Source organism: Sapajus apella, unplaced genomic scaffold, assembly GCF_009761245.1.
Source record: "Sapajus apella isolate SASKATOON/1434 unplaced genomic scaffold, GSC_monkey_1.0 scaffold2, whole genome shotgun sequence".
In the NCBI taxonomy this organism is placed as follows: Eukaryota; Metazoa; Chordata; class Mammalia; order Primates; family Cebidae; genus Sapajus; species Sapajus apella.
Window position 1 is genome coordinate 81,748,169 of NW_022436942.1, and position 26,569 is coordinate 81,774,737.

The 26,569-nt window shown below is 50.9% G+C and overlaps 1 protein-coding gene and 1 pseudogene across 5 annotated transcripts in view; both read right to left on the bottom strand.

Annotated features, from left to right (window-relative positions):
• Positions 1 to 1,168, bottom strand: part of LOC116526884 — a 10,659-nt pseudogene extending 9,491 nt beyond the window's left edge.
• Positions 1,169 to 3,849: 2,681 nt separating this feature from the next.
• Positions 3,850 to 26,569, bottom strand: part of RILPL1 (Rab interacting lysosomal protein like 1) — a 58,681-nt gene continuing 35,961 nt past the window's right edge. Inside the window, exons 5-9 of one of the 5 annotated variants that reach the window (XM_032243520.1) lie at positions 16,354 to 16,526; positions 14,711 to 14,803; positions 7,606 to 7,693; positions 7,311 to 7,334; positions 4,258 to 4,326 (exon numbers count right to left, since the gene is read on the bottom strand). In XM_032243520.1, the coding sequence (XP_032099411.1) occupies positions 7,332 to 7,334; positions 7,606 to 7,693; positions 14,711 to 14,803; positions 16,354 to 16,526 (357 nt within the window). In that variant the 3' untranslated portion in view covers positions 4,258 to 4,326; positions 7,311 to 7,331. Of the gene's footprint in view, positions 4,327 to 7,310; positions 7,335 to 7,605; positions 7,694 to 14,710; positions 14,804 to 16,353; positions 16,527 to 26,569 lie in introns of all 5 variants that reach the window. The other 4 variants (XM_032243493.1, XM_032243510.1, XM_032243531.1 and 1 more) reach the window with 4 other exon arrangements.

A 26,569-nucleotide genomic window follows, 5' to 3' on the forward strand; every position in this document is an offset into this window, starting at 1 on the left:
CAGGCTTGAGCCACCGCGCCCGGCTGTTTTTTTTTTTTTTTTTTTTTAAGACAGGGTCAGGCTGGGCGCGGTGGCTCACGCCTGTAATCCCAGCACTTTGGGAGGCCGAGGCGGGTGGATCACGAGGTCAAGAGATCGAGACCATCCTGGTCAACATGGTGAAACCCCGTCTCTACTAAAAATACAAAAAATTAGCTGGGCATGGTGGTGCGTGCCTGTAATCCCAGCTACTCAGGAGGCTGAGGCAGGAGAATTGCCTGAACCCAGGAGGCGGAGGTTGCGGTGAGCCAAGATCGCGCCATTGCACTCCAGCCTGGGTAACATGAGTGAAACTCCGTCTCAAAAAAACAAACAAACAAACAAAAAAAAAACCATGCGCACTCAGACTCCAACCCCGTACATTTGGGCTTAGGGTTCTATGGGCTGTGGTGACTCTGAAAGAAAAACAATGGTACAGCTTCCGTGGTAGGGACTTTGGCAGTCTCCGTGAACATGGCAGAGGCAAATCCTCTGACCTAGCAATTCTGCTTCTAGTTTATCCTGTAGACGTGCATCTGGGTGAAAATGTGCAATGCTTTTTGAGAGTAAAAGATTGGAAGGAGCTACCTGTCCATCAGTGGGGCCTAGATAAACATTAATAAATATCACCTCCATATGATAGACCAGGGCATTGTAGGGTGTTCATCAGCACCTTCCTTAGTCTTTACCCATAGATGACAGTATCGTCTTTCCCCCTCCAGTTGTGACAACTAAAAATGTCTCCAGACTGTCAAATGTCCCCTAGGGGGCTCAGTCACCCATGGTTGAGAGCCACTGTCTTATGTACTGATAGGGAGTTACTGCTAGAAATTTTTTTTTTGAGGCAGGGTCTCACTCTGTCTCTCAGGCTAGAGTGCAGTTGTGTGATCACAGCTCACTGCAGCCTTGAACTCCTGGGCTCAAGGAATCCTCCTATCTTAGCCTCCCAAGTAGCTGGGATCACAGGTGTGCACCACCACACCCACCTATTTTTTTGTTTTGAGACAGAGTCTTGCTCTGTCGCCAGGCACTAGGCTGGAGTGCAATGGCGTGATCTCGGCTCACTGCAACATCTGCCGCCCGGGTTCTAGCGATTCTTCTGCCTCAGCCTCCCGAGTAGCTGAGACTAGAGGCATGCACCACCACGCTCAGCTAATTTTTGTATTTTTTAGTAGAGACGGGGTTTCAGCATGTTGGCCAGGATGGTCTCGATCTCTTGACCTCGTGATCCGCCCACCTCGGCCTCCTAAAGTGCTGGGATTACAGGCGTGAGCCACCATGCCTGGCCTATTTGTGTGTGTGTGTGTTTTTTGTTATTGATGTTTTTTCATAATTGTGTGTATAAACTTTCTGATGAATTAATTTTTCCTTTCTGTCTTGATTATATTGCCTCTGATTTGCTCAAGAGCTGCATCTCCTGACTTACCAAAAAAGAGACATTTGGCCGGGTGTGCTGGCTCATGCCTTTAATCCCAGTACTTTGGGAGGCTGAGGTGGGTGAATCACAGGTCAGGAGTTCAAGACCAGCCTGTCCAACATAGTGAAACCCCATCTCAACAAAAATACAAAACTGAGCCAGCATAGTGGCGGGTGTCTGTAGTCTCAGCTACTCGGGAGGCTAAGGCAGGATTGCTTGAACCCTGGAGGCAGAGGTTGCAGTGAGCTGAGATCACGCCACTACACTCCAGCCTGGGCGACAGAGGGAGACTCAGCCCCAAAAAAAAAAAAAAAAAAAAAAAGTGACATTTAGGTCAGTCACATTGGCTCACGCCTGAATTCTCAACACTGGGAGGCTGAGGTGCGAGGATCACTTGGGCCCAGGAGTTTGAGACCAGCTTGGGCAACAAAGCAAGACCTTGTCTCTACAAAAAATAACTAGCTGGGCATGGTGGTGCACATCAGCAGTACCAGGTACTTGGGAGGCTGAGGTGGGAGGATTGCTTGAGCCCAGGAGTTCATGTCTGCAGGTCTGCAGTGAGCTATGCTAGCACCACTGCACTCTAGCCTGGGCGACAGAGTGAGACCTTGTGTCCAAAAAGAAAAAAAAAAGGGGCCAGGCACAGTGGCTCATGCCTGTAATCCCAGCACTTCAGGAGGCCAAGGTGGGTGGCTCATTTGAGACCAGGAGTTCATGACCAGGCTGGCCAACATGGTGAAACTCTGTCTCTACTAAAAGTACAAAAATTAGTCAGGTATGGTGGCACACACTTGTAATCCCAACTACTTGGGAAGCTCAGGCATGAGAATCACTTGATCCCAAGAGGCAGAGGTTGCAGTGAGTGGAGATGGTGGCGCTGTACTCCGGCTTGGGTGACAGAGCAAGATTCTAACTCAAAAAAAAAAAAAAAGTGACATTTAGTGTTTAGGAAAGATAACCAAAAACCTGGCAACACTGGTTACCTGTTGGAAGGGCAACAAAGGTGGACAGGGGTAGGAGAGGTATTTATCAGTATACCTGCTTCTATACTCTTTGAGAATAAATTTTAATAATTCTAATGGGCAGTCGGGTTTGAGAAGCACGGCTCTGAAGCAGCAGTAATTACCCTGTCTGATCATTTTTTTTCCGGCAATCTGGAAGCAGGGTCCATTCTAGATTCTGCAAATCCACCTGATGTTTCCTTTCTCCTTCCTTTCTTCCTTCTTACCTTCCTTTTTTCTTTATCTTCCTCTTTTCCTTTCTTCCTTTCCTTTCCCTCCTCCCTCCATTCTTCCCTCCTTCTCTTTCTTTTCTTTCAATGAAGTTTTGCTCTGTCACCCAGGCTGGAGTGCAGTGGCACTATCTTGGTTCACTGCAACTTCCGCCTCCGGGGTTCAAGCGATTCTCCTGTCTCAGCCTCCTGAGTAGCTGGGATTACAGGTGTGTACCACCAGGCCTAACTTTTTTTGTATTTTTGTAGAGACGAGGTTTCTCCATGTTGGCCAGACTGCTTCCAAACTCTGGACCTCAAGTGATCTACCTGCCTTGGCTTCCCAAAGTGCTGGGATTACAGACGTGAGCCACCACACCTGGCCTTGCCTAATGGCTTCTTAGCAAACTTCAGTAGAATGTGTAGAATGTGGTTCTGATAAACTTGAATGCTGGTAGGAGGTGCTACCTCGCTCCATCTGTGAGCACCCAGCCCTATGCCCTGGATGCTTGGCGGGTGGAGAGAAAGAGTGTTATGTGGGCAAGCCTCCAACCCACCAGTTGCAGGCAGAGCCTCTGGCTCTCTGCTGCTGCAGCCCTGTGTCAGTCAGACGTGTGGTCCCCAAGCCAGCTTCCCACCTAGCACCCTTGTTTTGCTACAGCTCCCCCACCTGCCCTCCTGCATTGCCTAGGATCCCATGCCCTACTTTCAATCTGCTCTGGGACATTTGTCTTCTTTGCAGGGGACTAAGTATTTGACTTAATGAATCCTAAAAGGAAAAAAAAAAAAAACAAACATGTCAGGAAAAAAGTGCACACAAGAAATGTTGCAACATCTCATCCTTAGCAACTTTGTTTGGTTAGCACTGCATAACTCACAGTAGATTCCAAGGCACCTGCCTTGAACATTGCTACATGCTCTAGGCATTATCAGGAAAGTAGCCAGGGCTCCTGCAAAGTTGTCTCCAGTCTCTGGGTGGGAGGACCATCATCTATATTGTTTGTGGCTTTGTGTCTGAGTAGGCTACTGAGCCTCTGACTTCATAACTTGTCTGCCTGATGGATACATTCTGTGTAATACGTTACTATCACAGTTTCATGAATGTAACTCATTAAGATCTATTCCCTCCTGCTGAACTATGTCACCAGTAATAATAAAACCTCTACACACAGCATTTTATACAAAGCAACTCAAACAGCAATGATAGTGGCAAGTGATGTATTTGGCTTAAGGAAACTTGAGTTACTGAAGTTAACGCAAAAGTCTGGCCTCAGTTCGTGGGATTATTAAATATATATCCTAAGGGATCAGTCATCTATTATAAACGGTGATAGCCCTGGGTATAAATAAACATTTCTTTAGAGTTTGGCATCAGTTTTTCAATGTCCATCCTCAAATCAGCAGTCTGTTTGAGGGGTCAGTTTTCAGGGTGCGTCCACACCAAGAGGCTTGAGGCAGCAGCGACCCCTGGTCTGCAGTTCGGCTGTAGGCGCCGATGGTGGGCGGTCCAGGCTGGAGGGTGGAGCTGGGCCAAGGTCACAGGTGCTGCAGGGCTTCCTGTCCTTGCTCTGTGTACCCGTCATCGCGGTGCGTGTTTGCCCACTGTCCAAAGGACTCCTGGATGTGCACGTTTCTCTGCGTGTTGGCCAGGCGCTTCTTATCTCGGGAGAAGAAGCTAAACCTTTGGAAGGGAAAGAAAACACAGAAATGAGAGCTGACCCTTCGCTGTGCACTTTATATTTTTTTTGCAGTGCCGGAGACATACAGCAGCAAACTCAGAAGGGAGCAAATCAATTCAAAGTGTGAAAGACAGTTGGGGGTGCAGGTCAAAGTTATTCCAAGAAAGCAGCAGGGTATTCTGCATGTCATTTGGACATGGTACCTTGGAGGTCACGCGGTCTGGGAAGGCATGCATGTTGATGTGATGTGTGAGTTGTCTTCCACCTTAGTGGCTATGGAGGATTTATCCCGTTACCAGTGGAAATAAAAAGCGACTGAAACAAATCACGGGTTTCTTTAATTACCCTAATGACGCAGAGAAAGGAATACTTGAGAGCTGTGTGGAATGTGAGACGATTCTGTTGTAAACAGATGAGTATTTCTAACTTAAATAGTTCTGTACTTGTTTACTGTCAGGAAACTGTGGCCCAGATTTCATGGGCATTAGTGCTTAGGATGAGGCTACAGGAAGCACTTAAGATAAACGAGACAATAAAAAATATATTATGGGCTGGGCGCGGTGGTTCACACCTGTTAACCCAAGCACCTTGGGAGGTCAAGGCAGGTGGATCACTTGAGGTCAGAAGTTTGAGACCAGCCTGGCCAACACAGTGAAACCCCGTCTCTACTGAAAATATAAAACTTATCTGGGCATGGTAGCACACACCTGTAATCCCAGCTATTTGGGAAGCTGAGGCAGGAGAATTGCTTGAGCCCGGAGGCGGAGGCTGCAGTGAGCCAAGATCGCGCCACTGCAGTCTAGCCTGGGCAACAGATGTAAAACATAGTATGCATGGTTCTCTGAAATGAAATTTGGGAGGCATCAATTTGCACTTTCCAATGTGGATTTAATGGTGAAAACCTTTAGAATGTATCACTGTAACCAGCTACAGAGCCACAATCTGGCCTGACTTTAACTAAGGTAGACCAAGAGATCAAACAGCTGTGACTGTTGCTTACTGATCAGAGAGAACCATCAGGAGTAACTTAAGCATATCCTAAGAGTGACAGAAAAAGAAAAAAAAAAAAAAAGAACCATCAGGAACTTGCAGATGCCTGAAAGATACAGGCAGAAGTCACAAGCATGCTTGACTTTGTTACCGTAGAAAAAAATAAAAACAAAAGAAAAAAAAAGTCACAAGCAAAAAGCTTGCAAAGTAGTCAGCTTTTTTTTATTTATTAAATATTATTATTATTTTGAGATGGAGTTTCACTCTTGTTGCCCAGGCTGGAGTGCAATGGCATGATCTCAGCTCACTGCTTCCTGGGTTCAAGCGATTCTCCTGCCTCGGCCTCCTGAGTAGCTGGGATCATAGGCGCCCGCCACCACGCCTGGCTATTTTTTCTGTATTTTTAGTAGAGAAAGGGTTTCACCATGTTGGCCAAGCTGGTTTCAAACTCCTGACCTCAGGTGATCCACCCATCTCGGCCTCCCAAAGTGCTGGGATTACAGGTATGAGCCACCATGCCCAGCCAAAGTAGTCCATTTAAAACAAGGTCTGTGGCTGGGCGCGGTGGCTCAAGCCTGTAATCCCAGCACTTTGGGAGGCCGAGGCGGGTGGATCACGAGGTCAAGAGATCGAGACCATTCCGGTCAATATGGTGAAACCCCGTCTCTACTAAAAATACAAAAAATTAGCTGGGCATGGTGGCGCGTGCCTGTAATCCCAGCGACTCAGGAGACTGGGGCAGGAGAATTGCCTGAACATGGGAGGCGGAAGTTGCGGTGAGCCGAGATCCCACCATTGCACTCCAGCCTGGGTAACAAGAGCGAAACTCCGTCTCAAAAAAAAAAAAAAAACAAGGTCTGCTTTGAGTTCATGTAAACTAACTAGGACCCTGGTCAGTGAACTTGAAGTTGGCCTACCTTGAGGAATTCCCAAAAACTCTTCCTAAAACTTTCCTTTGATACTACCAGGCTCTATTAAGATTCCTTCTGTTGTCACCAAGTTTTACTTTTTTTTTGAGATGGAGTCTCACTCTTTTGTCATCCAGGCTGGAGTACAGTGGCTCGATCTCAGCTCACTGCAACTGTTGTCTCCCGGGTTCAGGCGATTGTCCTGCCTCAGCCTCCCAAGCAGCTGGATCACAGGTCCATGCCACCACACCCAGCTAGCTAATTTTTTTGTATTTTTAGTAGAGATGGGGTTTCACCATGTTGGTCAGGCTGGTGTCAAACTCCTGACCTCTTATGATCTGCCTGTCTCGGCCTCCCAGAGTGCTGGGGTTACCGCATGAGTTGCCACGCCTGGAAGTCACCAAGTTCTACTCCTGAATTTTGGCTCTGAACTTGGTAAGAGATATCATATAATAGCTATGTTATGTTTCCTGGGAGGCAAGAATAGGAACAAAGCCACTGCAAAATCAAAGCTTCGGATAAACTATTTTTGGTTCTCTATGTTCGCTGGTTGCTAGTGTTGCAGCCTCTAGAGTTTAGTTTTAAATCACATCTGGGTGAAAAAAATTTCACTCTTCTGTGGTTACTGGATCCCACAATCACTTTTTACCAAGAATAAACTGATCTTTCATTGCAAAGCCACAGCAAGCCAAGTTTATCCAATGAAACTCTCCCTAGCAACTAAGATGCCTTTTCTCTATGACAGGTAAGTGTGCTGGCGAATAAAGGCACGATTCTCACACCGGGTTATTTGTGAGCTCTTTCCATAGGGTAATCCAGGCAATTAGCTGGCCAAAAATACAGCAGCCATACATCATAGTTACACTGCACCTCTCCCTGACTCAGGTAAACAGGAAAGCCACTTAGCCCTTCTGACACAGAGAGAATCAAAACACTGGTCCCCTCCTCTGCTTTCCTTTTGAAAGCAAGATCAAATGGCTGACTTGAGGTTGGCTTGGGAAACAAAGCAGTTTAGAAAGCTACAGGGTGAACATCAAAAAAACAGGGTTAGTGTCACTCAGGAACCGCGGTAGGCGTTGATTACTGACCCGTCACTTAAAGGACCTTCTTTACTGGATCATGGGCAAGGTGGTTTTAGAACAGAAACAGAAGAGACAAGAAGAATTATCGGTGACGGAGCCGAGAATTCTGAGGCTTCACTCGAGGAGAACAAGCGCAGCCAGAGGCACAGCTGAAACCACACTCAACGTCCACTTCAAATGAGCACGCGGGTGGCGGCCATGCAGCTTAAGTGGCCAGGGAGACAGGCCAGCCCAGCAGTAGCTGCAGCAGACATTCCAAGGGCACAGCTCAAACAAAACCCAAAACACACACAGTGCCTACAAGGGAAACAAGTCGTCGGACAGGCTGCAGTGTGGGGTCATCTATTATCAGTCCAGCTGCTACCATGGGCATTATGGCTGTAAAGATCCTGGTTAGAGAAGTACAGATAGACACAGAGAAGATAAAAACGGGAGGCATGAAAAAGAAACACTCTACGGACACCAGCGGAAGGGTTTGATGAGGGTCTAAGTTAGGGGTTGAATTGTGTCCCCTGCCTCTAAATTAATTTAAAAAAATTTTTTTGAGACGTTGTTTTGCTCTTGTTGCCCAGGCTGGCATACAGTGGCTCGTTCTCGGCTCATTGCAACTTCCACCTCCCAGGTTCAAGCGATTCTACTGCCTCAACCTCCCAAGTAGTTGGGATTACAGGCATGCACCACCACACACTGCTAATTTTTTACATTTTTAGTAGAGACGGGGTTTCACCATGTTGGCCAGGCTGATCTCAAACTCCTGATGAGCTTGTGATCTGTCTTGCCTCAGCCTCCCAAAGCGCTGGGCTTACAGGTGTGTGCCACTGTGCCCGGCCTGTACCCAGCTATTTCTAAAAGAAAAAAAAATTTTTTGAGGCCAGGCGCAGTGGCTCATTCATACCTGTAATCCCAGCACTTTGGGAGGCCGAAGTGGGAGGATCATCTGAGGTCAGGAGCTCAAGACCAGCCTGACCAACACGAAGAAACCCTCGCTACTAAAAATACAAAATTAGCCGGACAAGGTGGTGCGTGCCTGTAATCCCAGCTACTCAGGAGGCTGAGACAGGAGAACTGCTTGAACCCGGGAGGCAGAGGTTTCAGTGAGCCGAGCTCGCGCCATTGCACTCCAGCCTGGGCAACAAGAGTGAAACTCCTTCTAAAAAAAAAAAACAAACCAAAAAACTAAAACTGATGCAGTATATGACAGCCACAAATGGATGACAGAGTGGCTCCCCAGGGCTAAAATGCAGGGCTGCATGTGGGGAAGGAAGAAGGCGAAACACGCTTTGGGAGATGGTGGTGATGCCCTGGCAAGGGGGCCTTTCAGTGTCCTCCCCAACTGTGATGAGCTGCAGGCACCATGCCCCTAAGCACCAGGCGAGAACCAGGAGAGACCGTGAGGCAGAGAGAGGGGCCAGGCACAGCCTGCAGAATCATCAGCTATTCTGGTCCAAGCCCACAGTAAATAAATGCTCATCTGTTCCTCAGCTGGGCAGAGGAAATGATGAAACTCCAACCATGCCACGAAAGCTTATTTTGAAAAGCTGTCATTTTTGTAAAAAAGGTTGGTTGGATAAAGATAAAATAATCGTCTCCAATGAGACTTGGAGATGCTCCAGGTGTTTGGATCACCTTTGATATGCTTCACAGAGTAGCTGGGAGTTAGTGTCTTTTTCTTTTTAAATTAAAAAAATAATAATTTTCTAATGATTCAGTTCCAATGCATTTTCTTTTTTTGACAGAGTCTCAATTTGTCACCCAGGCTGGAGTGCAATGGCACGATCTCAGCTCACCACAACCTCTGCCTCCAGGGTTCAAGCGATTCTCCTGCCTCATCCTCCCGAGGAGCTGGGACTATAGGCGTGCGTGACTCTGCTGGGCTTATTTTTATATTTTTAGTAGAGATGAGGTTTCCCCGTGTTGGCCTGGCTGGTCTTGAACTCCTGGCTTCGACTCCTGAGCCACCTGCCTTGGCCTCCCAAAGTGCTTGGGGCGAGCCACCATGCCCGTCCGGGAGTTGGCATCTTTGCAGAGCCTCCTGGACGGTTTCTCAGGATGATGTGGAGAAGCTGAGATGCCTTCTGCTAAGTGAGTGGGCCCAACCCCCCGAGGCCAGGCTACTGGGCACAGTTAGCCTTCCAGGCGCTCCAAGCCACACCATTTTGTACCCACCTTTGCCAGGACACCTAAAGAGGTTACCCACAAAGATACAGTCATTGTGTGGGAGGTGGCCTCAAACATAGGGGGGATAGTTTGCCTGGAGAGATGTTTGCCCATCAGGAATGCTGGACTTCATTTAGGGCCTTGGCAGGGGGTGACCGATGCTCGGGGGCCTGGGACACCTGCAGTGTTCTGACTGAGTTACTGCATCTGTGTTTTTTTGTTTTGTTTTGTTTTGTTTCAGAGACAAGTCTTCCTTTGTTGCTCAGCTGGAGTGCAGTGGTGCAATCTGGGCTCACTGCAGCCTCGACCACCTGGGCTCAAGAGAGCTTCCTGCCTCAGTTTCCCTAGTAGCTGGGACTACAAGCGTGTGCCACCATGCCCAGCCAATTAAATATTTTTTTTTGTAGAGACAGGATCTTGCTATGTTGCCCAGGCTCATCTCAAACTCCTGGCCTCAAGTGATTCCCCCCACCTTGGCCTCCCAAAGTGTTGGGATTACGGGCATGAGCCACTGCACCCGGCCCTGTCTGTGTCTTGCTGGGCTCACTGAGTGGGCAGCCCCTTCCCTTCCTATTCCAGGGGCTGCCCTGCAGAAGCTGCCTCCTCTAGAAGGACAGCCATTTCCATAAAAAGATTGACTTGTTTTGGCCAGAAGTTTGTCTTGAATACCCTGTAGCTGGTTTTAACTCCCCCCTCCCCGCCAAATATTTCTGGAAGACTCAAACCAAATGAAGTTCTAACAGTGGCATTTCAGGCAGCGTAATGGGCGGCTGTGAAGAAGCTATTCCTGGGCTGGAGCGAGGGGGTGGTGGGTGGGAGGACGGGGACAGAATGCACTGTCATTGCTACCCTTGGACACCTGGGTGGCCGCCCACTCCAAAGCCAACCTTTCCGTTCCTTGAGGCCAGTTCTCATCCTTGCTTCCCTGGTCCCTGATCTACACCCACCTGTCTTCCGGTCTCCCGATCAGCCCCTGGCCCCTGCCCTGCAAAAGGCAGCTGTGTGCGTCTGTGGGACCGTGACTGAGAGACAGAGACCACGCAAAGCGGGGCGCTGGTGCCTGGTGTTCCCTGGGGATGAGGCTGAAGTCACTCCAGCACTCCCTCGTGACCTTCCTGGGCAGTGCCAGCCCAGCCTCTCTGGCCAGCAGCTGCTCAATCACAAATCACAAACTATTCCTGGAACATCTTTGGGGCACACTGTTTTGACTGGTTCCCTTGTCTGGTTCAGTCTAGAAATGTGAAGTCGGATGCCTGTGACTCATGGTGCAATGCACAGATAAGGGGCCCACCACCAGGGGCTCAGGTAGGGGAGCGGGAAAACAGTGGCAGGGAGGTGGGGCAGAAGAGGCATGGGTTCAAATCTGAAGACAGCCTTCCAGGCAGTTTAATCTAAATGAGGTCAGTGGGCTTCTCTGGGCCTCAGTTCCCTCATCTGAGAAATGGGGATAATTGTCTCAGCTCTGGGTCCCTGACAGGATAGAGATACCTTAGTCCAATGCTCTAAGCTGCCGGAGCCCCTGAGCCCTCCTTGGTGGCTGTGAGTTGCTGCAGGAGGATGGGTGGGAGAAACCAGTTAACAGTGTGATGGGAGCTGGAGAGCCGCCCTGAGCAGACTGCATGGCTAATACTCCCTGGAGGCAAGGGCGGGAGAGACCCAGCAGGCCAGGTGGGTGCACGAGAAATGAAGATGGAAGGATGCTCAGAACCGCCTTGAGAATTGTTATTCCTTGCCCCAGCCCAGGGGAAGATCTGTCCCTGCCTAGGTTCCTCCGCCACACTGATACAGCTTCTAGCCAGCAGTAGAGGTGGACAAAGGCAAACAGTGTCTGGCCTGCAGTGGTCAAAAGCCCTTTGTGCCAATGTGCTCTCCCAGTAATCCCCCAGCAGGTGGGGCTGGCACAGGACTGGCCACCTGCACCCTGTGGATGGGAGCTTCTGGTCTCGCTCACTGTCTCACTCTCTCTCGGCTCCCTGATTCTGGATATCCTCACCAGGCTCAGAGCCCCACATTTTCATGAGCAACCAGAAGCCAACCTAAGAGCTCTGAAAACAGGGCCCCAGGGTCCTTTCTGGAACAATCTGGAAAAGGCGGCCAGACACCACAACCTATTCAGGTGTGGGTAGAAGAACTAGTGAAAAGATCCGTTGGTTAATTCTGATAACTTCCCTCTGGATTTCACCCAATATGAAATTTGCAAAGCCAACTTAATTGTCTGTTTAGAGAAAGGGGGCCAGAGTAGAAAATTACAGTCAGAAAGAAAAACTCGGCTCTGGAAGGAATTTTTAGAATTACATATGACCGTGGGTGCTAGAGGCTCTGTGAATGCAGCACATTGGAAGTGAAGTGCTAGAAAGGCTGATTCTTTCTTTTTTTGAGTTAGAATCTTGCTCTGTTGTCCAGGCTTGAGTACAGTGGTGTGATCTTGGCTCACTGCAATGTCTGCCTTTTGAGTTCAAGCAATTCTCCTGCCTCAGCCTCCTGAGTAGCTAAGATTAGAGGCACCCGCCACCACACCTTGCTAATTTTTTTTGTATTTTTAGTAGAGATGGGGTTTCACTGTGTTGGCCAGGCTGGTCTCGAACTCCTGACCTCAAGTGATCTGCCCACCTCGGCCTTCCAAAATGCTGGGATTATAGGCCACTGCACCTAGCCTCCAAATTTGTTTTCTTAGGTTACTTTGAGTTGAGTTTCAACTGCAAATGGAAGGTTACTATTGAATCCATGATGAAAATGGTGTTGGGTCTAGAGGAAGCTTTTCTGGTGCCATGCTTATTCCCTAGGAAATGTTTATCTCTAACCAGAACTGGGGCCGCACTCCCTCCCCAATGCATCAGGGACCTGGAGTCAAGCTCCGAAGCAGCCTGAACCAAGCTGGAAGGGAGCCTGTACCTTCTAGGGAGCCATCACCAATTCCTGTGGCCAACAGGGCCCCGGATTTGAACAAGGCACCATCTTCTCTTTTTCTTTTTTTTTTTTTTTTGAGATGGAGTCTTGCTCTGTAGCCCAGGCTGGAGTGCAGCGGCGTGATCTCAGCTCACTACAACCTCTGCCTCTCAGGTCCTGGTTCAAGCAGTTCTCCTACCGCAGCCTCCCAAGTAGCTGAAATTACAGGCCCGAGCCACCATGCCCAGCTAATTTTTTGTATTTTTTAGCAGAGACAGGGTTTCATCATGTTGGCCAATCTGATCTTGAACTACTGACCTCGTGATCCGCCCACCTCAGCCTCCCAAAGTGCTGCAATTACAGGCATGAGCCACCACGCCCGGCCTTCTCTTTTTCTTTAGAGACATGGCCTGGCGCTGTGCTCCCCGGGTGGGAGTGGAGAGGCATGATCCTGCCTCACTGCGGCCTTGACTTCCTGAGCTCAAGCCGCCCTCTCACCTCAGCCTCCTGAGTAGCTGGGACTACAGGCACACACCACTATATCTGGCTAATTTAAAAATTTTTTTGTAGAGACAGGGTTCTCACTATGTGGCTCAGGCTGGTGTCAAACTCCTGGCTTGAAGTGATCCTCCTGCCTTGGCCTCTCAGAGTGCTGGGATTACAGGTGTGAGCTGCTATGTCCAGCCAAGGGCACCATTTTCTTTCTTTTTTATCCCTCTCTCTCTCTCTTTTTTTTTTTTTTTTTTTTTGAGACAGTTTTGCTTTGTCACCCTAGCTGGAGTGCAGTGGCACAATCTTGGCTCTGTCACCTAGCTGGAGTGCAGTGGCACAATCTCGCCACAATCTGCAGTGCAGCCTCAACCTCCTGGGCTTAAGCAATCCTCCCACTTCAGCCTCCCGAGTAGCTGGGACCACAGGTGCATGCTACCATACCCAGCTAATTTTTGTATTTTTTTGTAGAGAGGTGGTTTCGCCATGTTCCCCAGGTTGGTTTTGAACTCCTGAGCTCAAATGATCCTCTCACTTCTGCTTCCCAAAGTGCTGGGATTTCAGGTGTTAGCCGCTGCACCCAGCCCCAAGGGCACCATTTTCTAAGAGGAGAGGGCCCAGCAGTTAGAAACCTGCATGGTTCTGCATTGTCAACTCACAGGGCAAGAACTAACCAAGAATTTCCACACATAACTGGATTTGAGAGGTTGGGGCATATGGGTAACACTCCAGGTCCTCTCCCTACACAATCCGTCTGGCTTTCCAACTCACACGCCCTGTTTTCACAAAGTTTCTTCTGGGTTTTGGAGGAAAGAACTGAAGCCTCTTCTGTAATAAGCCTTGGATAGCACTGGAAGACAGGCCCAGGGCCTGGAAGACCCTGTGAGGGGAGAGAATGCAGCTCTGACACGGCAAGCACAAGGCAAGGCTGACTTGTAAAGAGTGTACAGTGTGGGCTCTGGGGCCAGGCTGCCTGGGTTTGAGCCCTGGCTCTGCCTCTTATTAGCTGAAGGACCCCAGGCAGGTGCCTCCGTTTCCTTAACTATAAAATAAGAATGATGATGCTTCCACCCCACAGCACCATGGTGAGGACTCAGTGAGATGCTCTGTGGGAACAGGACCCAGCATGTGTTAGCGTCTTCGTAGATACTGTCTACGAAGCAAGACCAGGGGTGTTAACCCTTTATCTGAAGAACTTTAGGGGTCCATGAACCTCCTGAAATTATACACAAATTTTACATATTTCTCTGGGGGAAATTTCAGGAGGTTTTGTGAGAATCTCAAAGGAATCTGTCGATGCCAAGAACCAGTGAGGTAGTAAGGGCTAGCTGAGGGCAGGGACCAGGTCACATTTTTTGGGGGGGTTCTCCTGCAGCAACCAAGGCCTGACTCTGCATGCATTCTGCAGTCACCGTGAATGCTTCATGGACAGAGGGCTCCATGGGTGAGCCATGGGAGAAATGCACTGATGAGGAGGACTCCGGGCTGCTCCATGTCTCAGAGCTGAGGCCTCAAGTCCTTAAGATGCACAAACCACCCCACCTCCCTACCCTTACTTCCTGTCATCAAAGGCCCAGAGATGCACCCCACCCCGCTGAAACACACTCAAGCAAGCTCCTGATTACCAGCCACTGGCCCAAGCCTCTCCCCTCTCGCCTCCCACACTCCCCAAACCTCTCTGCCCAAAAACCCCCAGGAGGAACTCAGCATTCAGGAAGGGAGACGAACTCAAAGTTGGGGGCCAGGCCAAACATCTCAGCAGGACGTGGTTAGTGACAAGCCTGGCCCTGGGAGCAGGTGCCCAGGAGGAGAAGTCAAAGGGCACGTGAACCTCCAGGTCAGCCGAGCACAGAGGCCGGCAGCGCATGACTTACAGTCGCTTGATGCCTGACTCTGGCTGGGGGGATGTCCTCGGGTGGGCGATGGGTGGAGGCTGGGGTATTCGATTTTCCTCTTCCATTTCTTCACTGGAAGGAGATGAGAGGCATGAGATAAGAGTCAAAAGTTCCTTGAGAACTGGAACATTCCAGAGGAGAACTGTCTGATGGTCCGAGATGCTTAGTGGAAGACCCACGTCTCTATTTCCAGTTTATTCTGAAGAGTCCAGCCGAACAGAACCAGTCCCCATTTCCTGTCCTTACAAATACCTCCCTATCTCTGTACCTTTGTGGTTTCTTCTACCCAGAATATGCCTGTCACCACTCAGCGTCTCCCATATCTAAATACTACCCTATCCTTTCGGGAAGGCCCAGTTCAAATGCTGCCTCCTCCAGGAGGCCTTCCGATTTCTACTCCATCTGCCAACTAGAAGTGATCTCTCCCACTCTCCCATCTTTTTTTTTTTTTTGAGACAGGGTCTCATTCTGTTGCCCAGGCTGGAGTGCAGTGGTGCAAACATAGCTCACTGCAGCCTTGACCTTGGGCTGCAGTGATCCTCCTGCTTCAGCCTCCCGAGTGGCTGGGACTACAGGGTGAGCCACCAAGCCTGGCTAAGTTTTTACAATTTTTATGTAGAGATGCAGGGTTCCCACTAGGTTGCCCAGGCTGGTTTTGAGCTCCTGGGTTCAAGTGATCCACCTGCCTCGGCCTCGCATGCTGGGATGACAGACGTGAGCCCTGCACCCGGCCTCTCCCATCTTTGAACATCTAGTGTACGGTCAGTAAACCTTTCAATACAAATGTGTGGTGCTGGATTTTCTCTGCATCTCTTATCTTCCCCACTGGAGCAGGGACCACCTCTGGTGCATGGGTCGTTCCTTCCAGCTTTATATTCAGCAGACATTTCTCGTGCATCTACTGTGTGCCAAGCTCCATTCTTGCTGGGAACTTAGCCATGGACAAGATAAAGACTTCTGGTCTCATGTGGAAACCAACAATAAAACAAGCATGAGAGTGAACAGGATAAGTAGGAGGTGAAAAGGGCCGAAAAGACAGTAACATTGGGGCCGGGTTTCATTCATTCATTCATGCATTCATTTTAAAAAAGAGATGAGGGCTGGGTGCAGTGGCACACGCCTGTAATCCCACCACTTTGGGAGGCCGAGGCGGGTGGATCACGAGGTCAAGAGATCGAGACCATCTTGGCCAACATGGTGAAACCCTGTCTTTACTAAAAATACAAAAATTAGCTGGGCGTGGTGGCACGCACCTGCAGTCCCAGCTACTTGGGAGGCTGAGGCAGGAGAATTGCTTGAACCTGGGAGGCAGAGGTTGCAGTGAGCCGAGATTGCACCACTGCACTCCAGTCTGGCGCCTGGTGACAGAGCGAGACTCTGTCTCAAAAAAAAAAAAAAAGAGAAAGAGATGAGGTCTCGCTTTGTTGCCTAGGCTAGTCTCAAATGCCTGGGCTCAAGAGTTTGCGAAAAGGGTTGTATCTAAGTACTTCGGGCCAGAGAGTGCACCCAAAAAGGACACTGACAACATGCTTGTCTTCCAGGGAGTAAGAAGGTAACTGTACAGAAACTCTGGCTAACCGAGGTCAGGAGCCAGCTCGGGCGGTCCAGCCCCAGGCCCTCACCTCTTATAGTAAGCCAGCTCCTCCTGCAGCAAGAACACCTTGGACTTGAGCTCGTTCCTCTCATGCAACACGTCCCGCAGCTCCTGCAGGGTGAACCGGGGGCGGTTGGGGTCCTTGAGATCCATGGCCACCTTCTCCGCATCAGAGACGCTCTCCTCTCCAACCGGCTCTGTCTGGAGGAGGCAGAGAGATTCTGCTAATGAATTCTTGGCAGCCACCACCGGCACCCACTCTATCCTGAAGGAGCCTGAATTCTCCCCCTCCCGGGGCGCCAGCAGCCTGCTGAGGGTGCTATTTTCAGCACCCACAGGCGGCCCATCTCACGTTCTGTACAGTTTTCCTCTGGAGGTGGAAGCCAGCGGCCACCTGTTCATTGTTCGCCTTCCCAACAGCCGAGCCCACAATCCCCGCACCTCCCCACCCGACTCGGGGTTTCAATACAAACAACATGACAAGGCGTCCAGGGAGGAGCTGTCACACCTCCCCTGCCACCACCCTCGCGCACCTCCCCTGCCACCACCCTCGCACACCTGCTGCTTCCCCCTTTCCAGGCCTCCTTTCATCTCCTTACTAAGACCACTGCTAATTTGGCCAGAGTGGTTGGAATCTCAGCCTACATACGATTCTCCATTGCTTTTTCATTTGACAGTCATTTCCATTTCCCCTATTATTACGGGGCTTCTGGTGAAGCCCTTTTCTCCCCAGTGGCTTTGGGTATCTGGAGTTCAGTGGAAGCCTGGCAGGGGTGCACACTTGGTCATTCCTCTGTGATGTGGGTGACAGATCCCAATATCATGCTAAGTCACCCGCCCCAGGTCGCACCCACGCCCAACCTCTCACCTTCTTGCACAGCAGGGGAGCCTTTTTACAAAACCGGGATAAAATATATGTAACATAAAATGTACCATTTGAACCTTTTAAAGTGAACAGTTTGGCGGTGGCATTTAGTATATTCGCATGTCACACAGCCACCACCTCCGTCTGGTTCCAGAACATTCTCTTCACAGCGAAAGGAAAACCCATACTTATTTTATTTTTTCTGAGATGGAGTTTCACTCTGTCACCGAGGCTGGAGTGCAGTGGCATGATCTCAGCTAACTGGAACCTCCACCTCTCGGGTTCAAAAGATTCTTGTGACCCAACCTCCCGAGTAGCTGGGATGATTACAGGTGTGCGCCGTTACACCTGGCTAATTTTTTTTTTTTTTTTTTGAGACGCAGTCTCACTCTGTCACCTAGGCTGGAGTGCATTGGCACAATCTCAGCTTACTGCCAACTCCACCTCCTGGGTTCAAGCCATTCTGACTCAGCCTCCCGAGTAGCTGGGATTACAGGCACCCGCCACCATGCCCAGCTACTTTTTGTATTTTTAGTAGAGATGGGGTTTCACCATGTTGGCTAGGCTGGTCTTGAACTCCTGACCTCAGGTGATCCGCCCCTCTTGGCCTCCAAAGTGCTTGGATTACAGGCGTGAGCCACTACGCCTAGCCGACCTCAGGTGATCTGACCACCTCGGCCTCTCCAAGTGCACAGGCATAAGCCTGGCCCACTTCACTCCTTTTGATGGCTGAGTCATATTCCACGGGACAGATGTGCCACACGGTGCGTATCCATTCTTTAGCTGATGGACATCTGGGTGGTTTCTACCCTTTGGCTATTATGAATAATGATGCTAAAGAATGTATGTGTGTGGACACTTGGGCATATACCTAGAAGGGGGTCCGTGGGCCACATGCTAATTCTGTGTTCAACTTTTGGAGGAGCTGTCAGACGTTTCCCACAGCAGCTGCACTATTTTACATTCCCACCAGAAATGCACGAGGGTTCCAATTTCTCTACATTCTTGCCAACATTTATTTTCCTTTTTTTTTTTTAATCACAAGGAAGCTTTTACAAGTCAGCCAGTCGATCTATAGGTGGCTCACACTCTCAAGGAAATGGAGTGTCCCCAGTACCCCTGAGCCACCAATGTCCCATGACCAACCAAGAGTGGACAGAGGTCAGGACAGAAGTGAAAAAGCTCCAGAACGGAGAAAGGGAGAGGGAAACAGACAACCCTCCCCACTTCAAAGAAAACAACACAGGCCTGGCACAGTGGCTCACATTTGTAATTCTAGCACTTTGGGAGGCTGAGGCAGGAGGATCACTAGAGCCCAGGAGTTTCAGATCAGCCTGGGCAACACAGTGAGACTTCATGTCTACATAAAAGAAAATAAAATTAGCTCGGCATGGTGGCTTGCCCCTGTAGTCCCAGTTACATGGGAGGCTGAGGCAGGAGGATTGCTTGAGCCCAGGAAGTGGAGGCTGCAGTGAGCTAAGACAGTGCCACTGCACTTAAGGCAGTGTCTCCAACAAAGTGAGACCCTGTCTCAAAAAAAAAAAAAAGAAAAAGTAAAAAAGAAAAACCCCACAGCAGCACCGACCAGGAGAAGGGGGACCAGCTCCAGCCGGGATGTACCCCGGACAGGAGGCTGAGGGATTCCAGAAGGCAGAGCCAAGATGCTTCACACCCGGGAGAGGCTGGAACTGGCTGTTCTGGGAAAGGACGCATGAAAGGAGACACCACCCACTGCTGGGGCACGTCAGGTGACAGCAGACCACACAGCAGGCCCGGGTGCGGGAGCAAGCTGACCCTGCCCAGCCTTGGGGTCGGAGTCAGCACGGGGCAGCAGAGGGCAGTTTCTGGCATCTTCCGTGCAGCCAGAAACTGAAATCTGACTCACGCTGCCCTGGCAAGCTGTCTGGGCAGCTGAGGGGCTTCTTCCTACCCAAGAACAGGGGAGGAAATGCTGGAGGATTTAATTTCCAAAGAGAGAATTCTAGGTGTCTGCTGATGCCACAACTTAGGTGGGCTGTGTCCTCAGAGGACATCTTCAACGTCCGACCTCCTCCACAGTGCCTCACAGACGCTCCGGGAACCCCCGGCAGCCCTACACTCCACGTCTCTACCCAAGACCACGTACAGCAGGCGACAGACATGCGGCCGGCATTCTACCGCGCCAGTTCCCCTCTGCCTGGCCAGCTTTACCAAGGAGCAACCAAGGACATCTAGTTACCCGACATTTCCTGAGTGCTAACTTTGTGCCATGCCGGCTGCAGAGCTCAGCCCTGGGAACAGAGTCAGATAGATGAGGCTAAAGAGAAGATACACATAAAGAGAAACTTACGGCGCGGCACAAGGGCGCTTACACCTGTAATCCCAGCACTTTGGGAGGGTGAGGTAGGTGGATCATGAGTTCAGGAGTTCAAGACCAGCCTGGCCAACACGGTGAAACCCCGTCTCTACTAATACTATGAAAAATTAGCCAGGCGTGGTGGCAGGCGCCTGTAATCTCAGCTACTTGGGAGGCTGAGGCAGGAGAATCTCTTGAACCTGGGAGGCAGAGGTTGCAATGAGCCCAGATGGCGCCACAGCACTCCAGCCTGGGCAACAGAGCGAGACTCTGTCTCGGAAAAAAAAAGGAAACATACAAGGTGGCCTAATAAAAGACATGCACAGACACCAAATCTAACTGGAGAGAATCAGGGAAGATAATCAGATGTGGTCTCTATGCATGGGGTCTTGACGAATGTGTAAGAGTTCACTAGGAACTCTGGGCATTAGTTGTATAGACAAGAGGTTGCAAACTAAGCCCTTAGATCATCCCAGTGTCCAGCCCACATTTGGCCCTCACTGTGTTCTGCAACTCTGTTGAATTAGCTGCCAACTCTTTCAGATCAGGAAACTTCATACTGAAGTCTGGGTTTTGGGCTCCTCTGGCAAGTGCACTGGAAGAAAGGGGCCCCACAGGGCCCGTTGGCAACGCTGGGCTGGTTCCAGGCAGCAGCTGCTCCCTTTTCCATCCCCCTTCTCCTCCTGCCTGGACCCAGCAGGGAGCAGCAGCCCCTGCTGTGGACCCAAACCCCAAGTTTCCTCCAGCCCCTTCCTCCCCAGACAACTCGGGTCCTGCCTTTCATAGCAGGCCAGGGCCTCGCTTCTCCTGTGTCTCTGGGAGGGACCATCTGACAGCCGTCCCCATGCCCTGGGGAAAAAGCAAAGGCCTTGAAGGGCACTCCCAAACCCTCCCCTCTCGAGAGGCCTCTGGGCAAAGCCACGCGCTCCTCTGGGCTTTCACCTCCCCATCTAGCCCTCGATAACCCAGAAATATCTCCAAGGGCCCTTCCCACCCGGGTACCTGGGGATTTCTGTGAACACACACTTTCAAAGCCACAGGAATTTCCTGCTCACCCCTAGTGGGTTTTACTTGCCCAAGACATCGAAGGGCTTCCTTAGAACCTGAGTTGTTTTCTTTCTGGGGAAGGGACAGTTCATTTTTGGGGAAGGAATGACCTGATTCTTTAGAGCCTGGGGAAATCCCAGCAAGGTATGCAAAAGTGCTTACTCTCTTTTTTTTCATACTTATTTTATTTTTATTCTATTAGATACAGGGTCTCACTTTGTTGCCCAGGCTGGTTTCAGACTCCCGTGCTTAAGCAATCCTCCTGGCTCGGCCTCCTAAAGTGCTGGGATTATAGGCGTGAGCCACTGTGTCTGGCCCCAAAGTCCTGACTTCTTTTTTTTTTCTTGTGAGACAGAGTCTCACTCTGTCGCCCAGGCTGGAGTATAGTGGCGTGATCTTGGCTCACTGCAACCTCCGCCTCTTGTGTTCAAGCAATTCTCCTGCCTCAGCCTCCTGAGTAGCTGGGCTCATAGGCGTGCACCACCACACCCAGCTAATTTTTGTATTTTCAGCAGAGACCGGGTTTCACCATGTTGGTCAGGCTGGTTTCAAACTCCTGGCCTTGTGATCCTCCCGCCTTGGCCTCCCAAAGTGCTGGGATTACAGGCGTGAGCCCCCGTGCCTGGCCTGACTTCTAATACTAATACCCGAAAGTGCAGGCAGGACAGCTCTGGGCTCTAGCTTCTCCAGAGGCCACCAGGCAGTGACCGCAGTACCACAACCAGTTCAGGCCAGGAGGGAGTAAGGAGGCTCTTTCCAAGATGCAATCGAGCTCCACCGGTGAGGTCCTCCTAGGCTTACTCCGTGAGGGCCCCTCGGGTTATTTTCTGTGGGTTATCTGCTGATCCCTGGAAGCACTTTGGGCACAGCTTCAAAGAGATACCCTGAGGGCTCAGTTGCTTCCCAGGAGGGCCCAAGAGACCAACTAACAAGCCATGGGCTGTCCAGAGGCCTTAGGGAGGCAGCATCCTGGGCCAGGACCTCCAACCTGAGGCTTTGAGAATGCTCCTTGCTGCCTGGGTGCATCGAAGCACCCTGCCCTCCCATGGCAGCGCCCTCCCAGTACTTCTGAGCAACCCCTGGCCCAGCCACAGGGAATGACTGCACTCTGGTCACGTTTGGCACCTCTAGCCCTAGCATAAATTCGGTGCATAAATTCCGCCCATCTTTCAGCCGGCATAAGCCTGTCTGCTTTCCCTATGAAGGCAGCCTGCACTTTACCAAAACAACAACAAAACCTGTTACAAAATCAAAATTTGTGGTTGGGAGGGCGGCTTCCGCCTCTAATCCCAGCACTTTGGGAGGCCGAGGTGGGTGGATCATTTGAGGTCAGGAATTTGAGACCAGCCTGGCCAACATAGGGAAACCCCATCTCTACTGAAAATACAAAATTTAGCCGGTCGTGGTGGCGCATGCTTATTGTCCCAGCTACTCAGGAGGTCGAGGTAGGAGAACAGCTTGAACCCGGGAGGTGGAGGTTGCAGTGAGCCGAGATTGTGCCACCGCACTCCAGCCTGGGACAGAGTGAGACCCTGTCTCAAAAGGGTTTTTTTTTGGAGACAGGGTCTCTCACTCTATCACCTCACTATCTATCAAGGCAGGAAATCCTGAGATGAATATGAAGACCTGGATTAATGAGAAAACATCCTAGGTCAAAGAAGCCAGGCAGGACCACTGTTGTAGGATCCGCTGACACAATGTCCAGAACAGGTGAATACACAGAGGGAAACAGCCCGGTGGTGGCCAGGGGCTGGTGGGGGGTGCAGCTAGTGCAGGAGCAGGGGTTTCTCATGGGGGTGATGGAAACGTTCCGGACATTGGTGATGAGCACACAGTGGCTGAAGTGTCCAGCATATGAATTCTATCTCAGTAAGGAAGTTATAAAAACAGGAAGAGCCTTATCTCCTGGCGATCACACTGCAATGGACAGTGAGGCAGCTCAGAAAGAACTGCGTAGCAATGATGAGACAGAGTCCTTTCCAGCTCTGCAACCCTCCATAGCTCCCACATCCCCCAAATCCTGCCCTGGGACGACCCCCTGACCCCAGCCACATGCTGCACTTTCTCCGGCCTGGCTTACTGTTCCTCCTGCCTGGAATGACCTGTCCACAGTACACCCTGGGACACGCTACCCATCCCACAGGACCCGGCCCAATGCCTTGGAGCTCTGTCCTGACCCTGCCTCTTTTTTTTTGAGATGGAGACTCGCTCTGTTGTCCAGGCTGGAGTACGGTGGCGCGATCTTGGCTCGCCGCAACCTCCGTCTCCTGGGTTCAAGTGATTCTCCTGCCTCAGCCTCCTGAGTAGATGGGATTACAGGCATGTGCCACCACGTGGCCCAGCTAATTTTTGTATTTTTAATAGAGATGGGGTTTCACCGTGTCGGCTAGGCTGGTCTTTAACTCCTGACCTCAGGTGATCTGCCCACCTCAGCCTCCCAAAGTGCAGAGGTTACAGGTGTGAGCCACTGCACCCAGCCCCTCCTCTGATCTTATAGTTCTCTCTCCCAGCTGCACGCAACAGTGGACTTACTTGACCTACTGAGTCAAGCTCATTCCCCTCATTTGTCAGATGATGAAACTGACCACCAAAGAGATGGACGGGCCCAGGTCACACGGCAGCAAGTGGTGAAGCCACGGCAACCTGCAGCTCCCTGTGTGACTGACAAGCATCCTGAACTCACACAGCTCCGAGGGATGGTCTGAACCCGGCAAAGCCACCCCAAGCCTGGGAAAGTGCCTGCCAAGCAGCCCTGCAGGTTCGCGTTACTGCAGCCAATTTTACCCCCTCATGTCTTCCCTGCCCCATCAGCTGCCGGACGGGGAAGCTGAAACCGGCAGGCAGCTGAGCTAAGGAGGTGTGAAATGTTCCTCTCCTTGTTGCTAAAGAGACCTGGAGCAGAGCTGGGAGTCTTGACGTTCTTGAGACCCGGGTTTGGGCCAGGCCCTGCCTGGCCAGGAGACAGGCCTGAGCCCTCCCAGGGCTTGAAGGTTGGAAAGGGCACACTGGGAGCAAGGGGTGGGGGCGGGTAGAGGTGGCGACCAGCCTGGAGGTTATGTCTTTGGTACCTCCTTGCCTCCATCCCCTGCCATGGATTGAGTTCAGCCCTCACCTTCTCATCTGGGTTATTGCAAAGGGCTCCTGACAACCATGTCTGCCATGAGCTCCTTCCCTGTCCTCCAGTGAAAGAGCTGAGCATTATCGCATGCCCGCTGAACCCCTGCGAGGGACCCGCACCCCACTGCTCAGAGCTCAGTGTGGTCCCTCGGTGCCGACTCCCCAGCCTTGGAGACAACAGCTGTTGTCTCTGCCTGGCCTTTATCCTCCCCTCACGTCTTTGGCCTAAGTCACCGCCCTTCTCCTCTGGAGAAAGACCCTCCTCCCACTTTTAGTCCATGTGGCATGGGTCGCAGCCATGTAACTCAGGAATAAACATGCACATTCCAGGTCTCTGGCCACAGCAGTTGGTGCACTGATGGGCCAATGAGGATTCCCTGAGGCTTTTGCTGGGACTCTAGAGAAAGAGGCCATTTCTGGGGTTGCCATGCTGGTCAAATTCTAGTGGCAACTGTATGGCAAGAGCCTGGCTGAGAATGGCAACAGCACAGAGGAAAGCGGGGCCCGAGAAGGTTGGAGCCACATTCCTGAGAGCAGCTCGTGAGCACCTGGAGCCAGCTGTACCTGAAGCCACCCCTAACTCAGAGCTTTTAGTTACACAGTCAATAAATTACTCTTTTCTCTTAAACATTTTTTTTTTTTGAGACGGAGTTTCACTCATGTTACCCAGGCTGGAGTGCAATGGCGTGATCTCGGCTCACCGCAACCTCCGCCTCCTGGGTTCAGGCAATTCTCCTGCCTCAGCCTCCTGAGTAGCTGGAATTACAGGCACGCACCACCATGCCCAGCTAATGTTTTGTATTTTTAGCAGAGACGGGGTTTCACTATGTTGACCAGGATGGTCTCTATCTCTTGACCTCGTGATCCACCCGCCTCGGCCTCCCAAAGTGCTGGGATTACAGGCTTGAGCCACCGCGCCCGGCTTTTTTTTTTTTTTTTTTTTTTGAGACAGAGTCTCATTCTGTCACCCAGGCTGGAGTGCAGTGGTGCGATCTCAGCCAATGGCAACCTCTTCCTCCTGGGTTCAAGGAATTCTCCTGCCTCAGCCTCCTGAGTAGCTGAGATTACAGGCCCACATCAACATGCCCGGCTAATTTTTGTATTTTTAATACAGACAGGGTTTTGCCATGTTGGCCAGGCTGGTCTCAAACTCCTTCCTCGGCCCCCCAAAGTGCTGGGATTAGGTATAAGCCACTGCATCCAGCTCCCTCTTAAACCATTTTAATGTAGGCTTATGTCATTTTTAGCCCAAAGCAGTTCCTAACTGTCCCCCCCCCTTTTTTTTTTTTTGAGATGGAGCCTCACTCTGTTGCCCAGGCTGGAGTGTAGTGGTGTGATCTGGGCTCATTGCAAAATCTGCCTCCCAGGTTCAAGCGATTCTCCTGTCCCAGTCCCCAGAGTAGCTGGGATGACAGGCGCGTGCCACCATGTCGGACTACTTTTTTATATTTTTAATAGAGATGGGGTTTCTCCGTATTAGCCAGGCTGGTCTCAAACTCCTGACCTCAGGTGATCCGCTCACCTCGGCCTCCCAAAGTGCTGGGATTACAGGTGTGCGCCGCCGTGTCCGGCAACTGCTCCTTTTTAAGACTTTTCTCCCTGACCTTCTTCACTGTATCCCAGATGCCCGTCCTACAGGAAACCTGGAAATGACTAACCCAAATTCACAGGATACTTAATGACTGCTGGGACCTGAACCCACCTGGCTGCGAGCTTGTCTGTCCCACCTCCCCCATCTGTAACTGTTTATTAGCACAGCGTCTGCAAACCTTCAAGAGTTCACAAACATCTGCTGGGAGAAAAAGCAAGCCTGAGGGGATCCCTAAAATTCACTCTACTTTTCTGAAACCGCCGTCTCCATTTTCCACATTTCTACCTGTCAAAGTCTTCGCGCTGTTAACACTGACGCCCGGCTTAACCAACAGCTCTTTCCAGAAAGCCCGCATCCCCACCTCTGCTAGGATGAACGATCTCACCCTCTGTGTTCCTGGCATAGTGTGGGGGCACATTTATGGAACAGACGCCCCAGTACCCATCTCACAGCCCCGGGCCTGCCTGGATTTTAGCTGCGGCTGTGATGGACAGCTCTGGCCCTGCGGATGGTACATTCAGTGTTGTGCAGCCATAGCCACTGTCTAATTCCGGCTCATTTCCATCGCCCCAAAGGAAACTCCACACCCGTCAGCAGTCACCCCATTCCTCCCTCCCCCTAGCCCCATTCAGACACCAATCTACTGTGTGGCTCTATGGATTTGCCTGTTCAGGGCAACGTGTACAAATGGAGGCATACACTGCGTGGCCTGTGGGCCAGGCTTCTTTCACTCCGCATGACGTTTCACAGCTCATCCGTGCTGGCGGGGGGCCAGGGCTGTATTCCTCTCTAGGGCTGAATCACATTCCACTGTGCGGACAAACTACTGTTCACCCGCTCACCTGCTGATGACATGTGGGCTGTTTCCACCTTTTGGTGACTGTGAATAGTGCTGATATAGGGTCTCACTCTGCTGCCCTGGCTGGGTGGCAGTGGCTCGGTCATGGCTCACTAAAGCCTTGAATTCCTGGGCTCAAGTGATCCTCCTGTCCCATCCTCCCAAATAACTGGGACTACAGACATGTGCCACCACACCTAAGTTTTTAATTTTTTTTTTTTTTTTTTTTTTAGATGGAGCCTCACTCACTCTGTTGCCCAGGCTGGAGCGCAATGGCACCATCTCAGCTCACTGCAACCTCCGCCTCCCAGGTTCGAGCAATTCTCCTGCTTCAGCTTCCCAACTAGCTGGGACTACAGGCACCCACCACCACGCCCAGCTAATTTTTGTATTAATTATTATTATTTTTTTTAGTAGAGATAGGGTTTCACCATGTTGGCCAGGCTGGTCT